Genomic DNA, 25,541 nt, shown 5'->3' with positions numbered 1-25,541 from the left:
CTTAAGTGGGGCAAAGCTGTGACACAGTCAGAGGGTTTCTGGCACTGGCACAGTGCTGGGGGGGTGGCAATAGCAAAAACCAAGGTTTCTCAGCCACATAAAGGTTAAACCTAGTGCCAGGTGCTATTTTTAGTGCCAGGACTGAAGGAAGGAAGAAGGGAACAGGGTGCACTGCAGGGAGAGTGGAGGCTGTGGTGGCAGCTCCCTGTGAAAACCCAGCCTGTGGGCCGGCCTGGTGAGCTGGGGGAGGGCCTAGGGAATAAAGCGGCTCCTGGCTGGGCGAGCTGAGACCAGCGGTGGGGGCAGGCGCTGGGGAGAGGGGCAGACCTCAGCTGTAGATGGAGCACCCAGGGCTGTGTGAAAATGGATGGCTTCTGGCAAATTGCAGGGATGGGCCCCAGCATGGGGTTGCATCTAAATAAGCAACAGCCCAAGGGATGTGTTTGGGTTTTAGAGCAGCCAGACTGCAGCTTCCCTCCCCCTGCAGCTGCTGTTCTTAAGAGGTCGCAAACAGAAGGAACAGCTCGGGCTGGGAAGGAACATCCACTTGGAATCCAGAGACCCTGGCCCCAAATCCCAAACTCTAGCCAGAGCCCAGCATCACATCTGATTTCAAGAGGCCACCACTTGCACCCCAGAAACTGAGAAGAGTTCCTCTGGTCGTGGTGAAAGAACGTTCTACCAGCTGATATGTGGAAGGGAAGCTGAGGCTCAGGAGCGTCAGGTGTGTAAGGTGGCCCCGTGCACACAGCCCTCAGAGGCCGGGCTGGGCTCGGGCCCCGCGGTGTTTGCACCCCGTGGTCCTCTGCTGCATCCTCTAGCGTGTTCTCTGAGAGACGCCTGTCAGGCCAGGTGGGCCTGGGCTTTTTGTCACTTTCCTCATCTGCCCAGGGGAGCCCACGGGGCTGGCCTTGTGGGGACTTGTGAGGATTGGGCCGAGCCTGCCATGCAGTGGGAACTCAGTCAGCTCCTGCCCCTCCCTCCAGGATTCAGTCCCAACAGTGACCTCTGTCCCATCTCCCAGGGTCACTTAGAGCATCAGAGGATATGAGGGAATGTGTGAGAAAATATTTTGTCGAGTATCTGTACGGGGAAGTGTTGTTTTTCCTCCTCTGTTTCCACCTGCCCGGTGTGCCTGCAATCCTCACACCCCTCTCTCCCTGGCTCTCATCACCACAGCCTGTGTGATTTCCCTGTGTCCACTGACACCCAGGCTACACGGATCCCCAAACAGTTTGTTCTAATCAGCCTCCTCCGCTTACTCCTGTGGTCAGTGCCACCACTGTGCTTCTGGCTCTTGGGTGTCCCATCACCTGCCCCTTCTGTCACCGTGCTGCCCATCCTTTTGATTGCTGCTCCTCAGAAGCCTCCTGTAGCCCCTTCAGCCACAGGCCTGGCTGAGGGTCTCTCACCACTCACCTGCCCCTGCCTCCTCCACTTCCAGGCTTTTCAATTCTGTGGAGCATGAAGAATCAGCATCTGTAGTCCTTGTTATTTAGATAATCGCCAATTTTTGTAGAGCATTTTTTTTTTTAATTTTATTTATTTATTTATTTATTTTTGGCTGTGTTGGGTCTTCGTTTCTGTGCGAGGGCTTTCTCTAGTTGCGGCAAGCAGGGGCCACTCTTCATCGCGGTGCGCAGGCCTCTCACTATCGCGGCCTCTCTTGTTGCGGAGCACAGGCTCCAGACGCGCAGGCTGAGTAATTGTGGCTCACGGTCCTAGTTGCTCCGCGGCATGTGGGATCTTCCCAGACCAGGGCTCGAACCCGTGTCCCCTGCATTGGCAGGCAGATTCTCAACCACTGCGCCACCAGGGAAGCCCCCAACATCATCATTCTTGTTTATGGCTGTCCCCTGTTAATGGACATCTAGCTTGTTCCCCACACATACTGGTCAAGTAATACTGTAATGAGTAACGTTGTGCTAATACTTTATGTCACTGTACTTCAGTGGAAGGATAGCTGTAAGATACAACCTAGAAGTGGTATCTCTGGATCAAAGGGAATGTGTCCTGTAATTTAGATAGATGTAGCCAAATTACCCTCTTCAGAGGTTGTGCTAATTTACCTTTCCACAGGGACATGTGAGATGATGTTTCCCCACGTGCTTAGCCACAGAGTGTTAGCATCTGTTTGGGGTTTTTTTTTTAAATAAATTATTTATTTATTTATTTTTGGCTGTGTTGGGTCTTCGTTGCTGCGTGTGGGCTTTCTCTAGTTGCGGTGAGTGGGCTTCTCGTTGTGGCTTCTCTTGTTGCGGAGCACGGGCTCTAGGCGCACAGACTTCAGTAGTTGTGGCACGCAGGCTTCAGTAGTTGTGGCTTGCGGGCTCTAGAGCTCAGGCTCAGTAATGTGGCGCACAGGCTTAGTTGCTCCGCGGCATGTGGGATCTTCCCGGGCCAGGGCTCGAACCCGTGTCCCTTGCATTGGCAGGCAGATTCTTAACCCCTGCGCCACCAGGGAAGCCCCATCAGTGTTAGCATCTGTTTTAATCTGATTGTAAAAAGTATATTTCAGTGTTGTTTTAATTTGCATTTCTCTTTTATGAATGATGTTGAGCGTTTTTTCATACGTTTAAGAACTAAGTATATATACCTTTTCTGTGTATATTTTTTGTATCCTGGGCCCGTTTTTCTATTGGATTGCTGGTCTTTTACTTAATAATTTGTAGGAACTATTTTAGGGCAATTAGCCCTTTGTCTGATGAGTTGCAAATATTTTTCCCAGTCTATTATCTGGTTTTTTTTTTCTCTTATGATGGTTTTTTTACCTTGTAGTTTGTGTTTTTATGAAATCAAATTTATTAATTTTTTTACCCATTAAGCTTTATGGGCTTAGTATCCACCTTAGCTCTTCTCCCACTTAGCTTTTCAACACTTTTTATAATTCATGTATTTTTATTTTAACTTTAAAACCTTTGATTTATTTGGACCTTGTCTTGGTATAAGATGTAAGGTAGGGATCCAGATGGCTACTCACTTGTCTCAATACTATTTATTGAAGAATCCATCTTTTCTTTTTGATTTGGAGTGCCATTTTTATAACATTAAAGTCCCATATGCATTTGTATCTGTTTATGGACTTCGTGTATTCTCTTTCAATGATTATCTATTCATGTGCCAGTACCACACTGTTTTAATTACCGTAGCCCTACTATATAATTCTTTTTATTTCTCTTTAGCTAATTCCCTATCATGTTTGCCAGAGTACCTCCACTCAGCCTCTTTGCTTTCTTCAAGTCCCATCTTTTACTCTCAGTAGACCACCATTCCTCCTACTTAAGTTAACTAACAAGAGTGAAGTCATTCCCTATGAGCTTTAGCACACCACCACCACCACCCCCATACACACTGCTGCGATACTTTGTATTTTCCTCATCCTGTGCCCTTGAATTATTCCTCTCCCATCAGTCATCCTGCCCCAGCTTCCCCCTTGAATCTTCAGACTGTCTTTCTCTGAAGACCTGTCCTCTAGCCACTGCTTATTTGAGCCTCCTCTATTCCAAAAAAACTTTTCCTGGCTTTGCTACTTTTTCAAGCCACATCCTCTTGTACATTCCTTTCCGTGACATATTCATTAAAAAATTAGTCTCTATTCATTGTCCCAGCTTACTTGCTGCCACTTATTCTTCAGAGCTCAGGTTTCCATCCCAACCACTTAGTTGAAATTTGTATAACAAGGTCAAAGATGACCTCACAGTCACCAGATTCAGTGGCCATGTGTCAGTTTATCACCGTTGAACTCTGCAGCATTTGAGATGGTTGACCGCCCACTCCCCCCAAAAAACAGCCCTTCCCTTGTCTCTGAGACACCCGGCTGTCCCGAGTCTCTCCTGTCTCTGGCCACTGCCTCACTGTCTGCTCTGGTGCCTCTTCCTCTGTCCTCCCTTGACGTGTCACTGTCCTTTGGTGAACTGAATTCCTTCCTGCTCCTGTCACATCAGTGACGATCCCCCCCATGCCCCCGACAAATCGCCAGATTCCCAACTCCCCAGCTCTTAGACTCTAGCACTGAATTTCCAAACTGCCTTTAGGAGACCAATTAAGAGGTCATTGTGTCAATCCAAACAAGGGAAAATGAAGGCCTTGTGGAAAGGAATGATTAAGAGGGAATGATTTACCATCAGCTGGAAGTTGCTTTGCTGTGGCACAGTGGTTCTCAAGCTTAGCTGCGCGTTACAGTCACCAGGGGAATTAAAAATAAAAATCCTGATGCCCTGGACTTCCCTGGTGGTCCAGTGGTTAGGAATCTGCTTTCCAACACAGGGGACACGGGTTCTATCCCTGGTCAGGGAACTAAGATCCCACATGCTGCGGAGCAACTAAGCCTGCACACTCTAGAGCCCACGTGCTGCAACTACTGAGCCTGCGTGCCACACCTAGAGAGAAGCCCACACGCCACAACAAAAGATCCCATGTGCCACAACTAAGACCCGATGCAGCGAAATAAATAAATAATAGTAATTTAAAAAAATCCTGATGCCCAAGCTGCTTCCCAAACCAATCAAATGAGAATCCCTGAGGATGAGCCCAGGCATCCATATTTTTAAAAACTCCCCAGTGGAGATCGGTGCCTGCAGCGAGGAAGGCACTACCCTGGAAGGGAAGGCTGCCGCCACCCCTGAGAGCCAGGAGCCCCAGGCCAAAGGGGCAGAGGGCTAGCGCTGCCTCCAAGGGAGGAGGCACAGAAGAGGCAGGGCCCCAGGCCGCAGAGCCATCCACTCCCTCGGGGCCGGAGAGTGGCCCTACACCAGCGAGAGAACAGAATGAATAGCTGGGGGGGGGCAGGTGGGTGATCTCTAAGCTGCAAAAACTGTGCTGTCCTTGTGAGGTCACTGCCTGGACCTGGTGCCCTGGCTGCCTTCCTGTGCCCAGAAAGGAAGGGGCTGTTGCCCCCTAGCCACGTTCCCTCTCCTCCTCTCCCTCCTGTGGATTCTCCCATCATCCATCTTGTCTTCCTCTTAAGGCCAGTCGAAGATGGTCCCTTGCAGTTTCCCAAGTTAGGTTAGTGATGTGAAATGCTCCTGCCCCTGTCCCTGCCTCCTTCCCTGTCCCCACCCGTGCAGAAGGCAATTGCTGGTTTTCTTCCCCAATTCTTCTCCAAGTAGGTTTTGTTTACTCCCCAAATCCCTGAGCCAGAAGTGGGGGTGCCTACACTCCCACACCCTGAGTGTCCACCTTCCCCTGCTGCGTTTGTAGTCTCTTGTGCTGTGCCTAGTGGCCCCTGGGCTGGGGAGGACACTGCCCCTGTCTAGGTTTTTATAAATGTCTTACTCAAGTTCAAACCTCCAAAAAAAAGAAAAAAAAAAACAAAACTCCCCAGTGATTCCAGTATAGCCAAGTGTGCAGGCCTAGAGCAGGAAGAGAGAGGGTGTGGAGTGTCAAATGATTCCCGCCTTCTGGCTTTGATAAGTGGGTAGTTGGGCATTTGGGTCACTAAAGTAGAGATTACCAGAGGAAGAGAAGGGCGGGCTTAGGGCCAGATGGTGGCTCCTGTTTGGATAGGTTGAGTTTGAGCTGCCTGTGGAACATCCAAGTTAAGGTCCCACAGATGCTTGAATTTCCCTAAAGCAGGTCTTTCCTGCTGTGAATCTTCCAGGCCTGCAGCACCACAGGACAGAGTCTAGTCACACTCCCTACCAGGGCATTTGAAGTGCTCATGCCTGGATAAAACCCACCTTCCCAGCCCGCCCTTCAAATCCTCTCTCCTACAGCACCCCACGCCTCAGCCAACAGGGTCCCTCACCACTCCACGGACACTGTGCTGCCTCAGTGTCTTTTCTCGGGCCGTATTCTTGAGAGGTGTTCTTGAGAGGTGTTCCCTGCCGGGAGGACTCTCTCCCACAGCACCCATAGCCTTACCCCCTCTGACTGTGGCATCTGTGGACAGTATTTTACTTGCTGAGGGTTGGAACTGCCCCCTCCTGGGTGACGTAGACATGGGGGTCACCACCCAGTAACCCAGATTCCAGGACAGAGTGCATCCGCCCCTTGCCTGACGGCTCTGCATTGAGCGTCTGGTCGCAGATCTGCTGTCAGCTGTGAGCCTAGCGTGGCAGGGGCTCGTGTCTTTTTCCCACACCCAAACATAGGAAGGGTAGGATCCACTCCCTTGAAGAAAGGTGGCTTAGGAGAGCGATGATTCTTGGGCCTGGGTGCTGGTGGGGAGAGGATGGGGGTTGGGAGGTCTGATGCATATCAGGATCTCCAAGAGGACTGGAAAATTTGAAAAAGCCCCTCAAGTCATTCTCATGTGGCTCCTGTAGGTTCAGGAGGCTCAAAGAGCAGGATGCAGGGAAAGGTGGCACAGGGGTGTATCACCCCATCTGGCTAACGGAAGCTGCTCTGAACCCCACAAACCTGCCACAAGAGCCAGGTGGGCAAAGGGTGGAGGGGCAGTGACCTGTGATGGCAGGATTAGAGGTTCGCACTGCAGGGATGAGTCGCTCCTGCTCTGCGGGACCAGGAACAGCAGAAGCGCCCCTCCAGTCCCCCCAGTCGGTGGCCCTCGATCCTGCCCCACTCCATCCCCCTCTCGTCCTCTTCCCTGCCTCCCCAACCTCTCCCTGTCTTCTCCTTTGCCCAGGCTGACAGGAACTGCCCTGTAGAGGTCCATCTGTGTTCAGACCCAGAAGATGCCAGAGCTATGACCGGGCCTGCAGGCGTGGTGCCGAGGGGAAATCAGCCATGGAGCAGCCACCGGAGGAAGCCCCTGAGGTCCGGGAAGAGGAGGAGAAAAAGGAAATGGCAAAGGCAGAAGGAGCCCCAGAGCTCAATGGGGGACCAGGGCACTCACTTCCTTCCAGCAGCTATACAGGTAAGGGGGAGCAGGCAGGGGACATGGGGCAGAGAGAGCACAGATGGGGTTTGGGGGACAGGGAACCTGGCCCTCTGCTAACAGCATCATCATGGGGTGCAGGGCAGCAGGGTGGTTAAGGACTGGAGCCAGACAGCCCAGGGTCACACCCCTGCTCTGTTGCTCATCAACTGCAGGATCTTGGGCAAGTTGCACCCCTTCTCCCTGTAAAACAGACAGGGATTATAGGGGACGTGCACACGGGCTTTTGTGAGAATGGAATGAGTTAGCCTGTGTAATGCATGTCGTCATCATTATTATTCCACCTCTCCTACCACAAGGGATCCGGGACAAATGTGCATCAACAACATGCCAGAAAGATCATCTGTACCTGTGATTGTTAGGATCAGTCAGAACACACAACTCAATCTGGTACTAATTACACATCATCAAGGTGCATTGTAATTAGGCAAATGCTAAGCACTTAGTGAGAATGACTGGAATTAATAATACTTTTGTGCAGCCAGACAGATTTTAGCTTCTCTTGTCTAACTTGTTGGTTCCCCTTTATCTACTGCCAGCAGCAGTGTAGACGTTTTCCTCTGGTACCTTGTACTGTGGTGTCCTCATCTTCATCATCATCATGATGCTATGTCCACCTTCAAGGGCACCCAGACGCTGCACCCCCCCCTCAGCCCCTGGCTCTCCCTGCTGCTGCTGCCGCCCCTTCCCTGCTCCCTGCCCCATGGTCCCAGTTCTCTCCTGCTCCCTCCACCTGAGTGCCAGCACATTCGGCTGGTCCTTGCTCCCTTCCCTTGGAGGGTACTCAGCGTCATTAGAGGATGTGCTGCCGGGAGGAGCATCCTGATTTTGCTGCTGGCTTCAGCTGAAGGGGATCCTGACCACAAGTGGTGATTCGGAGCAGAGGAGCAGGCCTGCCCCACAAAGATGAGCTCTGGCTCCCTGTGTCTGCATGGGGAGAAGGAGGCAGATGGTGTCAGGAGTTAAGGCAGGGTGGGGGCTCTTGGGGTGGGACAGGCTCCTGCTTGAGCCTGCAGCTAAGAGAGGCCTGAATCCTTGGGCCTTGCTTGCTGCTTTGAACCTACAAAGCAAAGTCCCGGGATTTTGCAGAGGTTCTTCCTCTTCAGGACACACGGTGGGGTAGCGTGAGGGGAGAGCCATCATCCAGTCCCTCTGATCCCACCAGACACCCTGGAACGACCGAAGTAGGCCCAGTGTGATTTCAGGGCTTGAGAGAAGGTATCCCCCATCCCCCAGGGTAACCTACTCCCTGTCGGTTGGCCGATGGCTTTGCAGACCCAACCTTTCTCAGGAGAGAGGAATGAATGGCTGACCTGCACACAGGACCTGCGCACACTGTCCTGAACTTGAGACAAGCGGGGAGGCCTAGGAGGCAGAGGGGAGACACTGGGAGCTAAGAATGAGCAAGAGTTGTCACTGAGGACACCAAGGGAGAGTGGAAGGGGAAGAGAGGGCCCTGGGGTTGGTGGCTCACTGCCTACCCTAGCCCACACTGCCCGCATGGCTGGCCCAGGCACGTAGAAGTACCTGCAGTGTGGTGTCCTGTCCTGGGGTTTCCTACACACGCTGTGGGGACCGACCGTATCCCCAAATGATAGGCTGTTTGCATGCAGACCAGAGTGTGGTAGCTGGTGCAGAAGCGGGCGAGGCGGGCATGGTGATGGCGTCTCAGGGAGCTGTACTGGTGGGATTTAGGGCACATGGGGAGATGTCTGGGGCAGAATTTGCCCAGCCAGTCTCACAGTGCTGTGTATGATGTTGTGTTTAATAGATTCCGTTTATCAATAAATGGATGAATTGGCGGTAGAAAGACTTACTTGTTCAGTAATTGAAATGGAGGGGGCTGTTTAACCTAATCAATAGGTGAAAGCCACAGTATGTAAAATTCTACAAGACAAGCCCCCCACCAGAAAAACAGAAGCAGGTAATTCACGGTAGGACAAATACAAATGGCCAGAAAACATGAAACATTTTTCAGTCTACTCAGTAGTCAAAGAAGGAATCTTCAGATGAGATGTCGTTTAGCCCGTCAGATTGGCAGCGAGGCCTGGGTTGGCCAGAGGGTGAGGACGTGGCCCTCCAGTAGTCCCTGAGGGTGGAAGGGGCAGCTGGGCAGTGCAGGCCATTACTACTTAGCGTGCATTCCTTTGGCCCTGCAGTTCCTCTTTTAGGAATGTATCCAGTGTAAATACTCGCTCAGCGTGCACAGAGATTTCCACACTTATCTACAGGAGCACTGCTTATAATAGCAGAAAATTAGAAAGTGCCCATGTGTGGGGAATTAGTTATATAAACTGTGGTAGAGCCATACGGTGGGATGCTCTGCAGTCATTAGGTCTGTGTATACTGAGAGGGAAGTAAGTTCCTGACAACTTGGGGATCCCATTGTTTAAAAGTCCTTATATATCTTAGAAGGCACTGGAAGAGGACACTCAAATAGCTAGTGAGGCTACTCTGAGGAGTAGGATCGTGGGTGGAGGGGATCTGTCAGATGCTGCCTGTGTGCCCTTATGTGTTTTTCTCACCAAGCCTGCAGTATTCTCATAACTTAAAAAGCAAATGCATTACTTTCTTTAAAAGGGTAAAATAAATTAGTTGTTGTTGTTTTCTTAAAAAAAAAAAAAAGCCAGCAGGTGAGGGGCCCTGGAGATAGAGCTTCTTGTGTTGGGGATCACACAACCCAGGGCTAGAATCCCAGATCTGCCCCTGTGGACTGTGGTCCTTGCCAGTGCCCTCACCTCTCCAATCTCAGGCTCTTTGCCTTTTAAGGCTGCATCCTGGGACTTCCCTGGTGGTCTAGTGGTTAGGATTCCAGGCTTTCACTGCGGTGGCCCGGGTTCAATCCCTGGTCGGGGAAGATCCTGCAAGCTGCGTGGCGGCCCAAAAAAAAAGCTGCATCCTGCCCATCTCAAGGGCCGGCTTGGTGAGGAGTCAGTGGTGGCATGTGACACGCCACAGGTGCTGGTCAGCACGTGCTGGCTCCCTGCCCCACCCCGTGAGTCTATGACTTTGGCCTCTGGAGTCCCCTCAGGGACCCATGAGGATGAGGCACAGTCTCAAGCCCTGAAACAGCAGGAAGGCTGCACAGTTTGCTTTCCTTCTGACCCTCCAGAGGTTCTGCGCTGACCCTGTGCACCTCTGTACCAACCTCAGCACCTGCCAAGCCCCTCCCGCCCCCGCCCCCGCCACAGGAGGCGGGCAGGACAGGCCTCATCGTTAGCGCTCAGCAAAGAGGAAGCTCGCGTGCCCGGGTCCCCCGGCTGGGCAGGGGCAGCTGAGCCAGTGTTCACCTCCCACTCCCACCCTCTTCCTCTCTTGCATCAGTGATGAAGGTCCCAGTCACACCCAAGAAAGAAGTCAGGGGTCTCAGCGCAGGGCTGAGGAAGATAAAGTGTCCTTCCTCTTGGCCTTGGTGTCTCCTCTAAGTGCTTGGTGGGTGTCCAGCAGGGGTCGGCCATCCAGTGAAGGGCAAGGCTGAGTGCCTGCCCTGAGGAGCCCACAGTCCAGGCCAACAGGCCAACAGAAGTAAGGAGGCTGCTTGGTAACCCAGCCCCAGAGTCCTACAGAATTGGCCCTGACTTCAGAAGCTGTTTGCCTTCGGGGCTCTGCCAGCAAAGTAAATAGACAGGGCTGTTCCCTCTGGGCCACCCTCACAGCTATGACAACAACCTATCTCCAGTGATGGAGACTAGATATGCAGGAGAACTCTCGACTACACTAATGACGTGAATAAGGTCAGTAGTGTCTGTTTGCTGAACTTGTAATCAGAGATGGTGCAACTGATACTTCACTCTCTGCGTGACAAGGGTAGTGCTTATGCTGAGTCCAAACATTCGAATAATGGCATAGTGTTATCCATAGTGTTTATCATAATCACGAACTGTTGATTAGTAGTAATGAACACACGTACACACACGCACACATACATATACGGAAAGTCACAGAGTGCAGTGGGTAAGAGCTCAGCCCCAGGGGTTGGATGGTTCTGGGTGATAGTTCTCACACTGCCACTGTGTTAGTCAGGGTTCTCTAGAGAAACAGAAACAAGAGGAGGTGCGTGTGTGTGTGTGTGTGTGCGGAAAGAGAGAGAAAGAGAGAGAGAGGTTTATTTTAAGGAATTGGCTCATGTAATTGTGAGGGTTGGCAACTCGAAATTCTGCAGGCAGGCCAGCAGGCTGGAGACCTGGGGTTGTTGATAATGTAGCTCAAGTCTGAGGCAGCCTGGAGGCAGAATTCCTTCTTCCTTGGGGAGGCCTTGGTCTTATTTTCTTCAGGCCTTCAACTGACTGGCTGGGGCCTGTTCACATTGTGGAGACTCATGATTTAAATGTCAGTCACACCTAAAAAATACCTTCACAGTAACAGACTGGTGTTTGACCAAAAGCTGGATTCCATGGTTACCATGGCCTGCAAGCTGACATAAAATTAGCCATCAGAGCCACTGTCAGCATGTCACTTAGCCTTCTGAGCCTGTTTCCTCACCTATGAAACAGGCGTTAAGAAGACCTGCCTGAAGGGTTGTTTTGTGGGTCACGTGAGGCTAATGGTGTAAAGCGTCCAGTAGAGGGCCTGGAACACAGTAGGCGTGCACTAAAAAAGAGGTGTTATTGCTTCAAACACACAGCCCTTGCGGGGACTCAGATTTAGGGTCAAATCCCAGTCCCACCACATACTGGACAGGTAATCTCAGACAGATTCCGTAATTTCCCGAGCCTCAGCGTCCTCACCTTTAAATGGTGGCAGTTACTGTCTTCCAAGATGATTTGAAATGATACTAATGAGCATAAAGACACTAACACGTCCGGCACTTAGTGGGGGCCTGATAAACGCTGGTTCTTTCCCCTTCCCTCCCAGGATTGGTAGAGGCAGGCCCTCAGGAGGGGTTTGGGAGGCCAGGCAGGCAGGGTGTGGCTGGGGCAGAAGTTCAGAGGTGGGGCTCAGGGCCCAGATGATGGCCATCAGGTGAGCAAGGGCATCTCCTGAGAGCAGAGGAGGAGGCCAGGTGAGAGAACTGCCCTGGGCTGGCCCAGGAGAGTGGCTTTGCAGGCAGACAGCCCTCAGAGGGCGAGCCCAGGGTGTCTTCCATCCAGCATGCCTGGGGGTCCCTGAGGCAGAGGATCCCTGAGGCAGGGGCTCCCAGTGGGAGGGAGGGCCTCTCGGAAGCCCAGTCTCCTGCTAAGAGGTCATGGGGTGGGGGGACCTTCAGAAGCTGGTCCCTTGAATGGGGAGCATTCTGCCATCATTACTTTTGGGTAGGATGTGATGGTGATTGGAGGATAAAGTCTTAAGCCAGGTGGTCAACAAGGAAGAAAGAGAACCTTTATCTTTGGAAAACTCACCACGAAGTGATGGGATACCCCAATACACATGCACCCGACAACAAAACCTACCCCTGTAGGATACATACACTCCACCCACCCCAGCCCCTCATCTCCCCTGCCTCTTTCTGCCTCATGTGTCAGTTATTCGAGTTCTCTTATTCCCCTCAAATAGGCAGCGGGGGCGGGGGGGCCTTGTCCCATCACCCTTCCGCCCCAGGCTTCCCGGACTTCCTATGCCCGCCACCACCTGGGGGGCAGGACACGCCCAGGGCCCCCACGCTGCCCTGGGTCTCTTTCCGCCCCCCCCCCCCAGTCCAGTTTGCTGCTCTTCCTGACTGGGGCCCCCCTGGGACACTCACCCTGGGCCTCTCCCTACAATCCAGAGCTCCGGCCACCTCGGTGGTCCATGGGGCTTGGGCACTTTGGCTTCTTCCAGGGCGAGCAGGGGGCGGCGGCAGGCCAGAAGTGAGAGGAGGCTAGGTCTTGTTCAGGGCTCCGGCCTCATAAGCAGAGGACCCTTCTCCCCCACCTTGGGTTTCTGTGAAGCCCTGGGAAAGAAGAACAAGCAGCCAGAGGAAGGAAGAGGCACGGCCCCTGCCTGTGTGGGCACACGCTTGGGAGCTGCAGAACTGCAGCTTTCTGATACTAATAAGCCTCATCCTAACTTAAGCTGGTATTTCCACAGCACTTCCAAGGTCCAGGGACTTTCTCTGTTAACTCCTCTGCTCCTCACGGTGACTCTGAGACACATGCTCCTGTCACCTCCATTTGCAGAGGAGGAGACAGGCCCAGAGGGCAGAGTTGGGTTGTGAGCCTCAGACCCCCGACCTGAACTCAGGCTGTGCGGCTCCTGAGGCCATTCTCACCCCCTAGGCGGGCTGCCTCTGAGCACCTGGAAGCCAACTTGGGGGTCATCGAAGCCCTGACCTTTGAGCCCAGAGAGGGGAGCAGTCACCTTCCCTGACCACCTCACGCCCAGTCCTGCACCACACTGCCTGCCCCGCCGCTGGCCTTGCCACTCGCTACCTTGTGTCCTAGTGTTCTTACCTCAACTGGTTGAGGGCAGGGTCTGACTCCTGCTCTGCACACAGCAGGTGCTCGTCAAATGTCTGTGGAATGAAAAGGTAGGGTGGCATTGCCACGTGCCATACCAACAGCAACCAAGTGACCAGACACCTGCCAGGCCTCCAGGGCCACAAGGGGGACGACGAAGGCACCACCAAGAGGTGGGAACAGACTGGGATGATAGGTCACTGTGGACCAGACTCAGTGGAGGTGGCTTTTGAGATCCAAGGGGAATGTGAGTAGAGACGTGCAGAGTCTAGCAGAGGAGGCAGCCGTGCAAACCACAAAAACAACACCGCTTACAAGAAGTGCCAGAAAGCAAACATGCACACAGACCACACAGATCGGGGGAGGAAGTGCCGGAAACCCTCCCTGCCCGGCATCTGCGCAGGTCTCTACAGAGCGGTTTTACATGTTATCTCGTTTTCTCCCAGCAGCCGGTAATGTGAATTCCATTGTCCCCGCGATAACGCCGGCAGAAGCGGCGGGTCCTGCGTGGCCCCTCCAGCCCCCGGGCGCTGAGGCCAGGACGCCCAGGCAGCTTGAGGACCACTTAGTCCAGAGTCGCTGAGCGCCTGCCCCGCGTCCAGCAGCAGCGCCCTGGTGGACAGAGTCCCTGCCCCGAGGCCCTTATGTCCTGGTGCGGGGCGTCCAACGCTGAGTGACCACAAAGGCTCCTGAGGAGACCAGAAGGGCCCCACCCCCACCCCTACCCCTACCACTACCAGTACCCCACAGGTAGCCGGCTCCTCGCGGCGCATGCGCAGGAGCCGAGGGCGCCCGCTTTCCCTGTCCTCGGGCTGAGGCGGGCGTGGTTACACCCCTTGGAGTGACTGAAGTTGAGAGCTAAGGCTCTGTGACAGGCCAGGCTGTTTCAGGAAGCAGGGACCGTGTCACCCCTACCCTCCCCAGCCCGGGGGTCTGGTGCTCGCGCTCCTTCCTGCTGGCGGGGTGGGGTGTGGCTGGAGGCTTTCCTGCTGTCACTCCTAGGACCCCAGGGGACACCGGGAGAGCTGGGAGGAAGGTGTGGGGGAGTGGAGTACGCTTTGGTCTGGGGGTAGCTCCATCGTGGGGAGTCAGGCTCTTGTGCAGTGACCATACTGTAGAGAGGGTGGAAGGCAGGCCTGGAAAACCTTAAGTCTGGGCTGACTGCCGTGGCTTGGGTCTCCCTGCAGAGCTGTCTGCTCTAAGCCACTGCTCCTCTGGTCTGGGGATTTGGCCCCTGCCCCTGAGGAGGTTGCTCAGTCGTCAGGAAGAAAGCAGAGAATAGCAGGTTGGCAGGCCAGCCTGGCAGAGGTAGGGCAGGTGGCCCGTGGGGTCACACAGGGGCGCTGGGCTGGGGGCAGAGACGGGCTCAGGCAGGCCCCCTTTCCCAGGGAAGGGCTCGTTTCTGAGCATCCAGGGGAGAGATTCAGGAGAGACCCCGCAGCCATTCTTACTAAGTCACCTGACGGCACAAATACCCTGAAGTCGCCTGTGGCCAACTGCTTTCCTCGCCGACACTCAGCACGGGGTTCAGACGTCTGTACACTTAACAGAAAAACACTCAAGGAAGTTTAGTCCACCGCCGGGTCAGAGTGACTGAGATTTCTGTTTTTTCTGCTCTAGCAAGAAGTTTCATGGGAATGACTTTGAGCTTCTTGAGAGATCCTTTGCAGCATCTCAGGAGTCTGTGCAGGAAGCAGATTTCTGGGGCAGGGGCTGAGCTCTGCAGAGGCCTGCGCTTCTGTAGCCTCCACAAAACACATTTCACACAATCCCCTGTGGGCCCACACAGTGGAGTCTCTTAAGTCAGGGAGCCACTTCCTAAGGACAGTCTAAAGAGAATCTCTCTGCTTCTTCCCTCTTGCTCCCCTCTTCCCAAAACACAACCATCCCCCGCATGCCCTCTCCCTGCCAGCAGTGAGCTCAGCCCAGGCAGGTCTGACTCAGCCCAGATAGTAAGCTGCCTTTCTGGAACACTTGCTGGGTGTCGGGTCTGGGGGAAATGCTTTGGACACTTTCGCCCTCCACCCAGAGAAGCTGTCATTGACCCCACATTCTAGATGTAGAGGCTGATCCTCAGAAAGGTTGACTCCCAGAGGTCACATAGCCCTTAAGTGGCTGAGCCAAGACTGTGTGATTCCCGCCCCGCCACCTGGGCTGCCCTGTGGGCTCTGGTCACCTCCCCAGGCCCCCAGGCCTGGCAGAACACAAAGCCGCCCCTGTGTTGGGTGTCTGCCGACCTCTCCCTGTGTTGTGTGTCTGCAGACCTCTCCCGGAGCTGCTCTCCACCCTCGCTGCTGGACCAGCTGCAGATGGGCTGCGACGGGACCTCGTGTGGCAGCCTCAACATGGAGTGCCGGGTGTGCGGGGACAAGGCATCAGGCTTCCACTACGGTGTTCACGCGTGCGAGGGGTGCAAGGTACGGGCAGTGGAGGGGTGGCTGCCCATCGGGGCTGTGATCACATGGTGAGTTGACCTGCCAGGAAGGCTTTCCCTGCTGCCGGGCAAGGTCCTGACCATACCCACTGTGGAATTCCTGCCTGGGAGGCAGCCAGGCCCTTGGGCCCGTTCCAGGCTTAGCTCTGGGTCCTGTTGTAGAGGAGGGGTTCCCTCGCTGGGCCTGCCCCGCTGGGTACCGGTGGTGCCGACCCAGCCACTCACCTGGGCTCTCTGGGCTGCTGGTGCCCCCTGGGGACCTGACACGAGAAGACAGGTAGGACAGGATGAGGGTCTTGGGCTTGAGCCATCTTCCCAAGGTCAGGGTTTCCTGTGCCTCAAAGCCCGAGGGGGCTCTTTGATAAAAAAGGAAACGTTATATTTCTTTTTATGGTTTTGCTTTTGGATTCTTCCTCCTAACTGCACACCCATCAAAATTTCACATATTATTTTATTAAACAACTACCTAGAAAAGATGCAGAACCAGGTTGCATTTACGAATAAATCAAGTTAGCCACAGTACAGTTTTGTGTCACCAAACTAACAGAGAAGCACTTAAAATAAATATGCTATATTATTTCAGTTATTTTCAAAAGTTTTAGAGTTGTTTACTTTCTTTCTCCCTCTCTCCTCCAATAATATTTCCCCCCCATTACTTCCAAAATTCAGGAATTGTTACATCTCGATGCGTAATCAAGCCCCCTGGCATAACCCAGCAGGCAGGGTTTCACCCTTTCTCCCTTCCTCGTGGCTTTTCTCTTCCTCACCTGTCCACTGTCCCTCAGGGCTTCTTCCGTCGAACAATCCGCATGAAGCTGGAATACGAGAAGTGTGAGCGGATCTGCAAGATCCAGAAGAAGAACCGCAACAAGTGCCAGTACTGCCGCTTCCAGAAATGCCTGGCACTGGGCATGTCGCACAACGGTGAGCCAACCTGAAACCAGGTTTCCGAGAGCCCAGGAACAGAAAGGGGGTGCCCTCAGAGCAGCGCCCAGCACACAGCACACGGGTCAGCTTTGACCTTGCTGAGGCCTGCCTTCCCAGATTGCCCAGGAGCCGCCATGCTTCCCAGGCCGGGGGCAGTTGCCACCTGTCTGCACCTGAGCCTCACCCTCTCTGGCCCAGAAGGGACCTGGGAATTGACCCTAACTCCAGTAGTGTTGGAAACACCACTCCCGGAACCTTGAGCCTGTCTTGGATGACCTGACAGGGTGTGAAAAGCCACTGCCAAGGCCCAGGATCCCCTCAGGTCTTCTTGGTTGTTGAGGGCAGGCAGGAGCCAGTGAGTGACCACGTGTGTCAGCTGCCAGGAGCCAGGCTGGAGTTTCCTGGAGGCCGGCACTCCCGGGAGACAGAGCCTGCTGGGCGCTGTGAACAAGACAGACAGAAGCCCTGCGCCTCCGGAGCTTATATTCTGGAGGGGTTCCCCAACATTCCAACTTGCTGGCTCTAGAGCTTCTAAGGGCCTTGTGCTCAAAAAGTGTGTCTCCATCTTTGGCTTGTGTACCTTAGAGGTGCTGGCCCCTGCCCAGGCTCCTCCATGACTGTCCCCCTTCCCTGTGCAGCCATCCGCTTTGGCCGGATGCCAGAGGCTGAGAAGAGGAAACTGGTGGCAGGGCTGACGGCAAACGAGGGGAGTCAGCACAACCCCCAGGTGGCTGACCTGAGGGCCTTCTCCAAGCACATCTACAGTGCCTACCTGAAAAACTTCAACATGACCAAAAAGAAGGCCCGTGGCATCCTCACCGGCAAGGCCAGCCACACGGCGGTGAGTGTCACTGCTCAGCCTGGCAGCATCCCGGGCTCTGGGCCCTGCTGCCACCTGCCTGACTCCTGGGAGAACCAGGCCTCCTCCCTCCCCTCACTTCGTGGTACAGGCAAGGGGTATGGGGCACACATGGGCGGGGGTCCCCCGAGGCCTGGCCTCTAACGGGGCCTGGTTTTCAGCCCTTTGTGATCCACGACATCGAGACATTGTGGCAGGCAGAGAAGGGCCTGGTGTGGAAGCAGCTGGTGAACGGTCTGCCCCCCTACAAGGAGATCAGCGTGCACGTCTTCTACCGCTGCCAGTGCACCACGGTGGAGACCGTGCGTGAGCTCACCGAGTTCGCCAAGAGCATCCCCAGCTTCAGCGACCTCTTCCTCAACGACCAGGTGACCCTTCTCAAGTATGGTGTGCACGAGGCCATCTTTGCCATGCTGGCCTCCATCGTCAACAAGGATGGGCTTCTGGTGGCCAACGGCACTGGTTTTGTCACCCGTGAGTTCCTGCGCAGCCTCCGAAAGCCCTTCAGTGACATCATCGAGCCCAAGTTTGAGTTTGCTGTCAAGTTCAATGCGCTGGAACTTGACGACAGTGACCTGGCTCTCTTCATCGCGGCTATCATTCTGTGCGGAGGTAAGTGAGGGAGGGGCAGTGGGTCGGCCCCGCACAGCCAGCCCTCCTGGGGGCTGGGCCCTCACTGCAGGGGCCGAGCCTAAGCTCTGACAGCATGAGGAAGGGTCCATGTGATGATGGCAGTGGAACATGTAAGGCACTAACTGTGTGTGCAGGACCAGCTCCATCTAGTATAGATGGAGATGAGATAGAAAAAAGACTGAAAGGAAATATACCAACATGTTGATGGGGGTTATTTCTGATAGTGGAGAAATTTTCTGTGTTTTACCTGCATTTTTCAAATTCCAACACAATAAATATAGTAAGACTCACGCTGACAGTGGCATAGAGCTTGCTTCATGCCAGGCACTGTTCCAGTTCCTTTTCCTAGATTATAACTCTTTAATCCTCATAACGACTCTATGCCAGAGGCACTTCTGTTATCCCCGTTTTACAGATGAGGAAACTGAGGTCCAGAGAGGCTGAGTGACCTGCCCGTAGCCTCATTGCTAGTCTGTGGTAGAGAAGGGGTTTGAGTCCAGACAGGGAGGCCCACTGTTCCCAGGGCCAAGTTGCCCACACCGGCGGGGTTAGGGGAGCTGCCCTGCCCTTCTGAGACCCCGTGTGTGCCTGCTCCCTCCCACACCTCTGCCCTCTGTCCCCACAGATCGGCCAGGCCTCATGAATGTGTCACAGGTGGAGGCCATCCAGGACACCATCCTGCGCGCCCTCGAGTTCCACCTGCAGGCCAACCACCCTGACGCCCAGTACCTCTTCCCCAAGCTGCTGCAGAAGATGGCTGACCTGCGGCAACTGGTCACCGAGCACGCCCAGATGATGCAGCGGATCAAGAAGACGGAGACCGAGACCTCGCTGCACCCCCTGCTCCAGGAGATCTACAAGGACATGTACTGAGGGCTTCTCTGTCGACCAGCCGCTGAGCACTGGGCCTGGTGGCCGAGGGGGATCACACACAGTCGGCCCGCCTCCCTCTCCCTTCTCCGGCTCCCTCCTTCTCAGCTCCTATGTCTTCTCTCATTTCTTTGCTCTTTTTCTTCCTTCCTCTCTCGCTCTCCCTTTCTCTCTCCCCATCTCCGTGTCTGTCGCTCTTCCTCTTCCTGTGAGGCAGTTTGTGTTATTTCACCAGCAGCGCAGAACAGCACCTCTGCTTCCCCCCGCCACGCCCCCCCACCCCCCCCCCCCAGCAGGAGGGGCCGGGCCTGCCCTCTGCACCAACAGTCCCCTTCTCCCGTCTTCAGTCTTCACAGCAAAGGACTCGAGCCATCCAAAGAAACACTAAGCTCTCTGGGCCTGGCTTCCCAGGGAAGGTAAGCAGGGCCAGGGCTGAGTGCAGAGCAGCCCTTGGTCACCGGGTCCCTGGCGGAGGACGCCTCCCCCAGCAGGCAGGCCCGCCTGGGCTGCGGCGGCTTGGCTCCCGGCAGGCAGCGCACACCTTAGCCCCACTGACGCCCGTCGCCCTTCCCTTCTTCTTTCCACCGGTCTCACAGGCCAGTGTCACTGATGGCCCCCACGCACTGGCCGCTGCGGGAAACCCGCCCAGCCTGGATAGAGGTGGAGTTCCCTCCAGGTGGTGGTCCCTACACCCCCACTGACGAGGAGCGAGCTTAAAGAGAGGCGGAGGGAGGTAGGGGAGGTGGCAAGCCGGAGACTTGCTTCTGAGCCCAGGCCTGGGGCGGGTCCCCCATCAGCACCCCACTCTGTCCCCCCTCTGCAGCAGCCACCGAGTCCTGCCTCCGGGTGTCGGCACCGCGCTCCCCCGTCTCCCGCAGCGCCAGGGCCTGGCCTCACACGCGCCCCTCCTTTCTCTGGCCTCCGGGAGACACTGGCAGTGGCTCCAGCCCAGCTGAAGCTCACGCCGCACACACACTCCCTCCAGCCCACACACCACAAGCACTGAAATCACTTTACCTGCAGGTTCCACACCCCTCACCCTCCCCTCCCTGAGGCAGGCGAGTGCCCAGAGGGGCCTGCAGGTGGACGGGCAGAGCTGTGCCCCTGTTCCCGAGGCTGGTCCTGTGGACCCAGCCCAGCACCTGCCCACAGGGGAGGTACCGGGGATAAACTGATCCTGCTCATTTGTGACACCCGTCTGTCCCAACAACTCTGCTGCCCTCCCCTTTTCCTTGTATTTGGCCCAGCTGGTCACCTGGAACTCTCCCTGTACCACCTCTGGTGACCAGGGACCTTGCTAGGCCCAGTCCCACTCCTGGCCCCGCCCCTCCCCCTCCTCCCCGTTGATAAGCACTCACCCCAGAGGAGAGACAGAAGTGCAGCTTGGAGCGCCCACCGTCTGAGCAGAGGATAGAGAGCCTACCCGGGCTGCTTCTCCAGGGAGGAAACGGGTCTGGAGGGGTGAGGGGCTGGCTGGCGTCTCTGAGAAAGGTGGCGGGACGTGGGGTTAGAGCCCAAGCTTCCTGGGTCCTGTCTGGTCTTCCTTTCCGAGGGGCCTTTCCACGCCTGAGGATCACTCTCTACTGGCAAGATTCTTCCCTCCCCTCCCCCGCCATGCACCCCATCCTCATCCCCCTCCCCAGGTCTGGTACTGAGGATACAGCTCTTCTCAGTGTCTGAACAATCTCCAAAATTGAAATGTATATTTTTGCTAGGAGCCCCAGCTTCCTGTGTTTTTAATATAAATAGTGTATACAGACTGATGGAACTTTAAATAAATGGGAATTAAATATTTAAGAGTTGATTTAAGCTAACTCAGCTTACAGTGTTTTTCCTGGGGGCTGATGAGACCCCTCCCCCTCTTCCACATCCAGTGCACAGAGGGGGAGACTTGGTCAGGCAAATGAGACTGTGGGGTGCTGGCCGGGGTGGCGGGGTCGGTTCTGGCTTGTGGGTCTGCCCGTCGTTCCCCCTCACCTCTTGCTCTGCTCACCAGTCCTCAGTCAGCAAGGTTTGTGGAGAACTGAGAAGATGCCATCCCACCCGGATGGAGCATTTGGGGTGGGAGGGGGAGAAAGGATACACACCCTCTGAGAAGGGTGTGTGGAACCATGGCACAAACCAGGTTTGGGGGTGAGGGCGTCTGGGAGGGACTAAGAAGGGCCTGGGAGGAGGCAAGTCCCCCTGGGCCTTGAGTGGTATGTGGGACTTGCACAGGTTTTTGGGGTTTTTTGGCCATGCCACGCGGGATCTTAGTTCCCCAACCGGGGATCGAACCCATTCCACCTGGAGTGGAAGCGCGGCGTCTTAACCACTGGACCACCAGGGAAGTCCCTGGGACTTGCACAGTTTTACCCCACGAGACATCAGGGCTTTCCTCTCCTTAGCTGACACCCCAGTTTTCTCCTTTACTTACAGTGGTGCCATCTTCACAGACAAATGAATCAAAAATTTAGACTAAAAAAGAAGAAAACAACCTTAAGAGAATTAGAAGATACCGTCTTTGTGATAATTCTGTAAAACTTCTGAAACTTAAAAAGGTTTATTATTAAAGGAAGAAATGGGGTCCCAGGCTGGTAATATGCCTGGGGAGCCTGGAAGAAGCAGACGCAAAACCTTTCTGGAGGACAGACACAGGCAGTACAGAACTCCCAGAAAATTACAAACATGAAGAGACAGCCTGCATGAAAATAAATAGAATAATCAGTGAAATTAGAGCTCCAGGACATCAAAAAGTATAGCTATTGATTATCATATAGGAGACAAATAAGTTTTATATTATTTAAAAATATAAAGATATGAAAATCATACGAAAGAAACAGTTTGCTTTTTAAGGAAAAAAAAAAAAGACAAACATTTTAAAAGAAATACCTGGAACTTCCAGAAAAAAAATGAGTTAAAAAACAGACACAGCCAAAGAGATCATTTTTGCCCCTCAGAAAACATCTGTAGAAATTATCCCAAAAATAACATAGGAAAACCAAGATAGAAAATGTGGAAAGGAAGAATAACAATACAAATTCTCATATACTGCAGAAGGGAATAGAAGTTGATAAAATCAACTTGAAAAACAATTTGGCAAAATCTTGTAAAGTTAAAATGCGCCTGTGGAGGCTGTGAGGCATCACCCAGGTTCCACCCCTCAGAACCCAGGCACTGAGGTCCGTAGCTGCTGGGCTCACAGCTGAGTTCCTCTCAGGAAATTGCCCACAGTGAAGGGGGCCACCTTGCCCAGGATAAGCACACTCCCTCCTCAGGGGCAGCCTATAGCCAACATGTGGGGACAAGCCAAGCCTCCTTGCCCCAATTTGAAACAACGTGAAGAATCGTCCAGCTCCAGAATTGGGGCTTCTGTCCTAGGTACATTGCAGTTTAATTTGTCTCTCTACCCAATCCTGCTTCCTACGATTCCTTACAGGTGTTGTTCTCAGGAGCACTCCCCAGTGAGTGTCCTGCAAGTAAACCTCTAAATCTATTTCCTGGAGAAGGCAGCCTGACACAGTACCCTAGAGTGAAAGCCACCAAGTTGCACTAAGACTCATACACATGTTCTTTACAGCAAGAGCAAAAACTTAGAAACAATAAAAATGTCTATCAACAGGAAAATGGATAAATTTGATATATTTATACAATGTTTAAGAAAAAAAAAACTAGAAGAGTGGGGGAGGGAAAAAACAACCTAGAAGAAACACATGGGGAAAATTATATATAATCTTGAAGTGGATAGACCTTTCAAAAATCTCTGTACACACAGAAGGTTCTAAGTTTCATGCAGTATACACAAAACTTAGAGTCTATAAAATAGATAAAAGATCTTACTACCTCACACTAAAAAAATTTCTTCCAGTGGGGGGGAACACAAAAAAATTTAAATCAACCATGTTAAAAAAATGTGTGACATAATAAGACAAAAGCTAATTTCCTTAATATGTAAAGAACACCTACCAAGCAATGAGTAAAATGTCAACAACCCAAATGGACAAAGGATATGAACAGGAAAAGAAATGCCTCTAAAACATATGGAGAGATGCTTAATCTCATAGTAAGAGAAGTATAAATTAAAACTACAATGAGGGGGGGACTTCCCTGGTGGCTCAGTGGTTAATAATCTGCCTGCCAATGCAGGGGACACAGGTTCGAGCTCTGGTCCGGGAAGATCCCACATGCCACGGAGCAATGAAGCCCGTGTGCCACAACTACTGAGCCTGTGCTCTAGAGCCCACGAGCCACAACTGCCACAACTACTGACCCCCAGTGCCGCAACTACTGAAGCCTGCATGGCTAAAGCCCGTGCTCTGCAACAAGAGAAGCCACTGCAATAAGAAGCCTGTGCACCGCAACGAAGAGTAGCCCCCGCTCGCCGCAATTAGAGAAAGCCAACGCACAGCAATGAAGACCCAACGCAGCCAAAAAAAAAAAAAAAAAACTCTACGAGGGACTTCCTGACGGTCCAGTGGTTAAGACTCCGTGCTTCCACTGCAGGGGGTGTGGGTTTGATCCCTGGTCGGGTAAATAACTACAGCCAAAAGAATTAAATAAAACTACAATGAGATACTGTTGTCTTACATAACAAATTAACAAACACTAACAAGTTTGATTATACTGTGTTGGCAAGGGTGTGCAGACACAGGCACTCTCATACTGTTGGTGGGAGTATACTCTGGCACAGCCACCACAGAGGGCTAATTGGCAGCACCTATAAAAAGTTTTTTTAATAATTTTGATCCAGGGCTTCCCTGGTGGCGCAGTGGTTAAGAATAAAATAAAATAAAATAAATTTTAAAAATAAATAAAAAATAATTTTGATCCAGCAAAAGTTAAGGAAATAACAAAGATGTCCAAGACAATTTGTTTCCCAAACTAGTGTCTCAATTTACTGATAAATATAGGAAGCTGATTAAATTCAATTTAAAAATCTCTCCTTTAACTTTTAAGTGAATTCCTCTTATTTCGTCTTTTTAACTTTCCCAACTTACCTCCCACATGGGGCACTGCAGTCTAGTGGAGAGTACATGGGCTTTGGAGGATTAAGATAGGAATTGAGGGGGTCTTAGGAATAGTCAGAGCTGGAAGGGCTCTTAGAGCTCATGGTCCCCCTTCTCCTCACTCCCCATCATCAATGGGCCCAGTCCAGTTGTTCTCCACAGTGCAAGCTACAAATCCAACAGCAATTTATACTGCCCAGGAGAGGCTCTGACTGGCTGATTTGCTATCATCCAATCTGGAGCTTCCTCATTAGAGCCTCAGACAAGCCCCCTCCTGGCCATCTCTTATGGTGGCCCTTGCTGAGGCCCTTAAAGTCCTTAAACCATCCCCCCATTTTCCTCCAGTAATCATCTAGGGATCCCTTAAGGCCTTCATGCCCCACCCCACCCACATCCTGTAGCCTGGACAGGGCATTTGGAGCCCCCAGCCTCCTAGCCTTCCAGCCATCCTGCTTCCCCGTCCATCCCTCCTCCTGCAGGCCGGGGGCCATGGGGAGGGGTGGGCCTGCCTGCGCAGCCCCTCCTCCCTTTGGCCCTGCCCGGAGAGAGAGAGATAAAGGAGCACCAGAGCAGCCCTGCCTGATTCTCATTAGGGGCCACAGCTGGGATGGACCCTGCGGAGCCGGATGGCGGCAGCCGAGGTGGAGAGAGCAGGCCCCGCTCCCAGCGACCACACAGGTAAGGGCCTGGGTTTTGGGAGACCACAGGGGAAGTGGAAGAAAATTCTTTGGGGTTCTGTCTGTCCACTGAAAGCTCAGTCTTTAAGAATTTGGGGTGCATCAGGTGGGAAAAGGGGCTTCCTAGCCCCCACCCCAATGCTGGAAGGGTCTGGAGACTATCTCTCACCCCTCACAGTTCAGAGGAGGAGACTGAGGCCAGAGAGGGGATAAGTTAGGGCTAGCTCAGGGTCTGACCATTTAGGACAGAGATTCCCCACTTGCCTTTTTTCTCTTCCACTCAACAAATGTTTCTCTGCCCAGAAATACTGTACAGCTCCCTGCAGTGGGATCTGGTCCGCTGGTCATCTTTGTAGCCCCAGTATGTAGCCTGGTGCCAGGTGTTCATAAGTGTGTGAATGGAAACACTTGAGGTTGAACATTACACCATTAGAGAGTCATTCTTTTGGGTATGCTAGCTCACTAGGCCTTCCATCAGGCATTCATACCTTAGCACAGATTCATTTTGCCAACAGATGGAAGAGACGAGTTCCCCAGAGAGAACTGAATATTGGGTAAAGGAGGGATCATTGTAGACCTTAGGGTCTCAGTGTGAAATGGTTTTCCCAAGCTGGGAAGAAAGGCAATCTGGCAGCAAGAGGAAGGCAAAAAAAAGAAGATGGACATTTACTAAAGGTGATTTTCAGTTGTTCCTGGTCCTGCCCAAATCTCAAGAAGGAAGGTGGCATGCTAGACTAAGTTTGGCCCTCAAGTTTTAAGAATCTTGGTCAGGGGGCTCATTTGGCAGGTTCCACCTCCCCCTCACTGCACCCAGCCCCACCTTCCTCATCCCTGTTCTTCTCTGCACACCCTGTGTTCACCCAACAGGCCAGTCCTGATTACTGCTCAGGGGTCCACTGCTCTGGCCTCCCAGCCACCCAGCTGCTTTTGCTGCCTCCCCAGGC

The 25,541-nt window shown here is 53.2% G+C and overlaps 1 protein-coding gene across 2 annotated transcripts in view; it reads left to right on the top strand.

The window, feature by feature from the left end:
* Positions 1-20,711, top strand: part of PPARD (peroxisome proliferator activated receptor delta) — a 75,680-nt gene extending 54,969 nt beyond the window's left edge. For both annotated transcript variants that reach the window (XM_061196344.1, XM_061196343.1), the window contains 6 exons: positions 6,587-6,817; positions 15,475-15,629; positions 16,432-16,570; positions 17,212-17,414; positions 17,594-18,044; positions 18,691-20,711. In XM_061196344.1, coding sequence (XP_061052327.1) covers positions 6,688-6,817; positions 15,475-15,629; positions 16,432-16,570; positions 17,212-17,414; positions 17,594-18,044; positions 18,691-18,938 — 1,326 coding nt within the window. In that variant the 5' untranslated portion in view covers positions 6,587-6,687 and the 3' untranslated portion in view covers positions 18,939-20,711. The remainder of the gene's footprint in view (positions 1-6,586; positions 6,818-15,474; positions 15,630-16,431; positions 16,571-17,211; positions 17,415-17,593; positions 18,045-18,690) is intronic.
* The last annotated feature ends 4,830 nt before the right edge of the window (positions 20,712-25,541 follow it).

This window comes from Eubalaena glacialis, chromosome 7 (assembly GCF_028564815.1).
Source record: "Eubalaena glacialis isolate mEubGla1 chromosome 7, mEubGla1.1.hap2.+ XY, whole genome shotgun sequence".
Classification (NCBI taxonomy): domain Eukaryota; kingdom Metazoa; phylum Chordata; class Mammalia; order Artiodactyla; family Balaenidae; genus Eubalaena; species Eubalaena glacialis.
The sequence above is the reverse complement of the archived record's forward strand: the minus strand, read 5'-3'. Positions and strand labels throughout refer to the sequence as shown.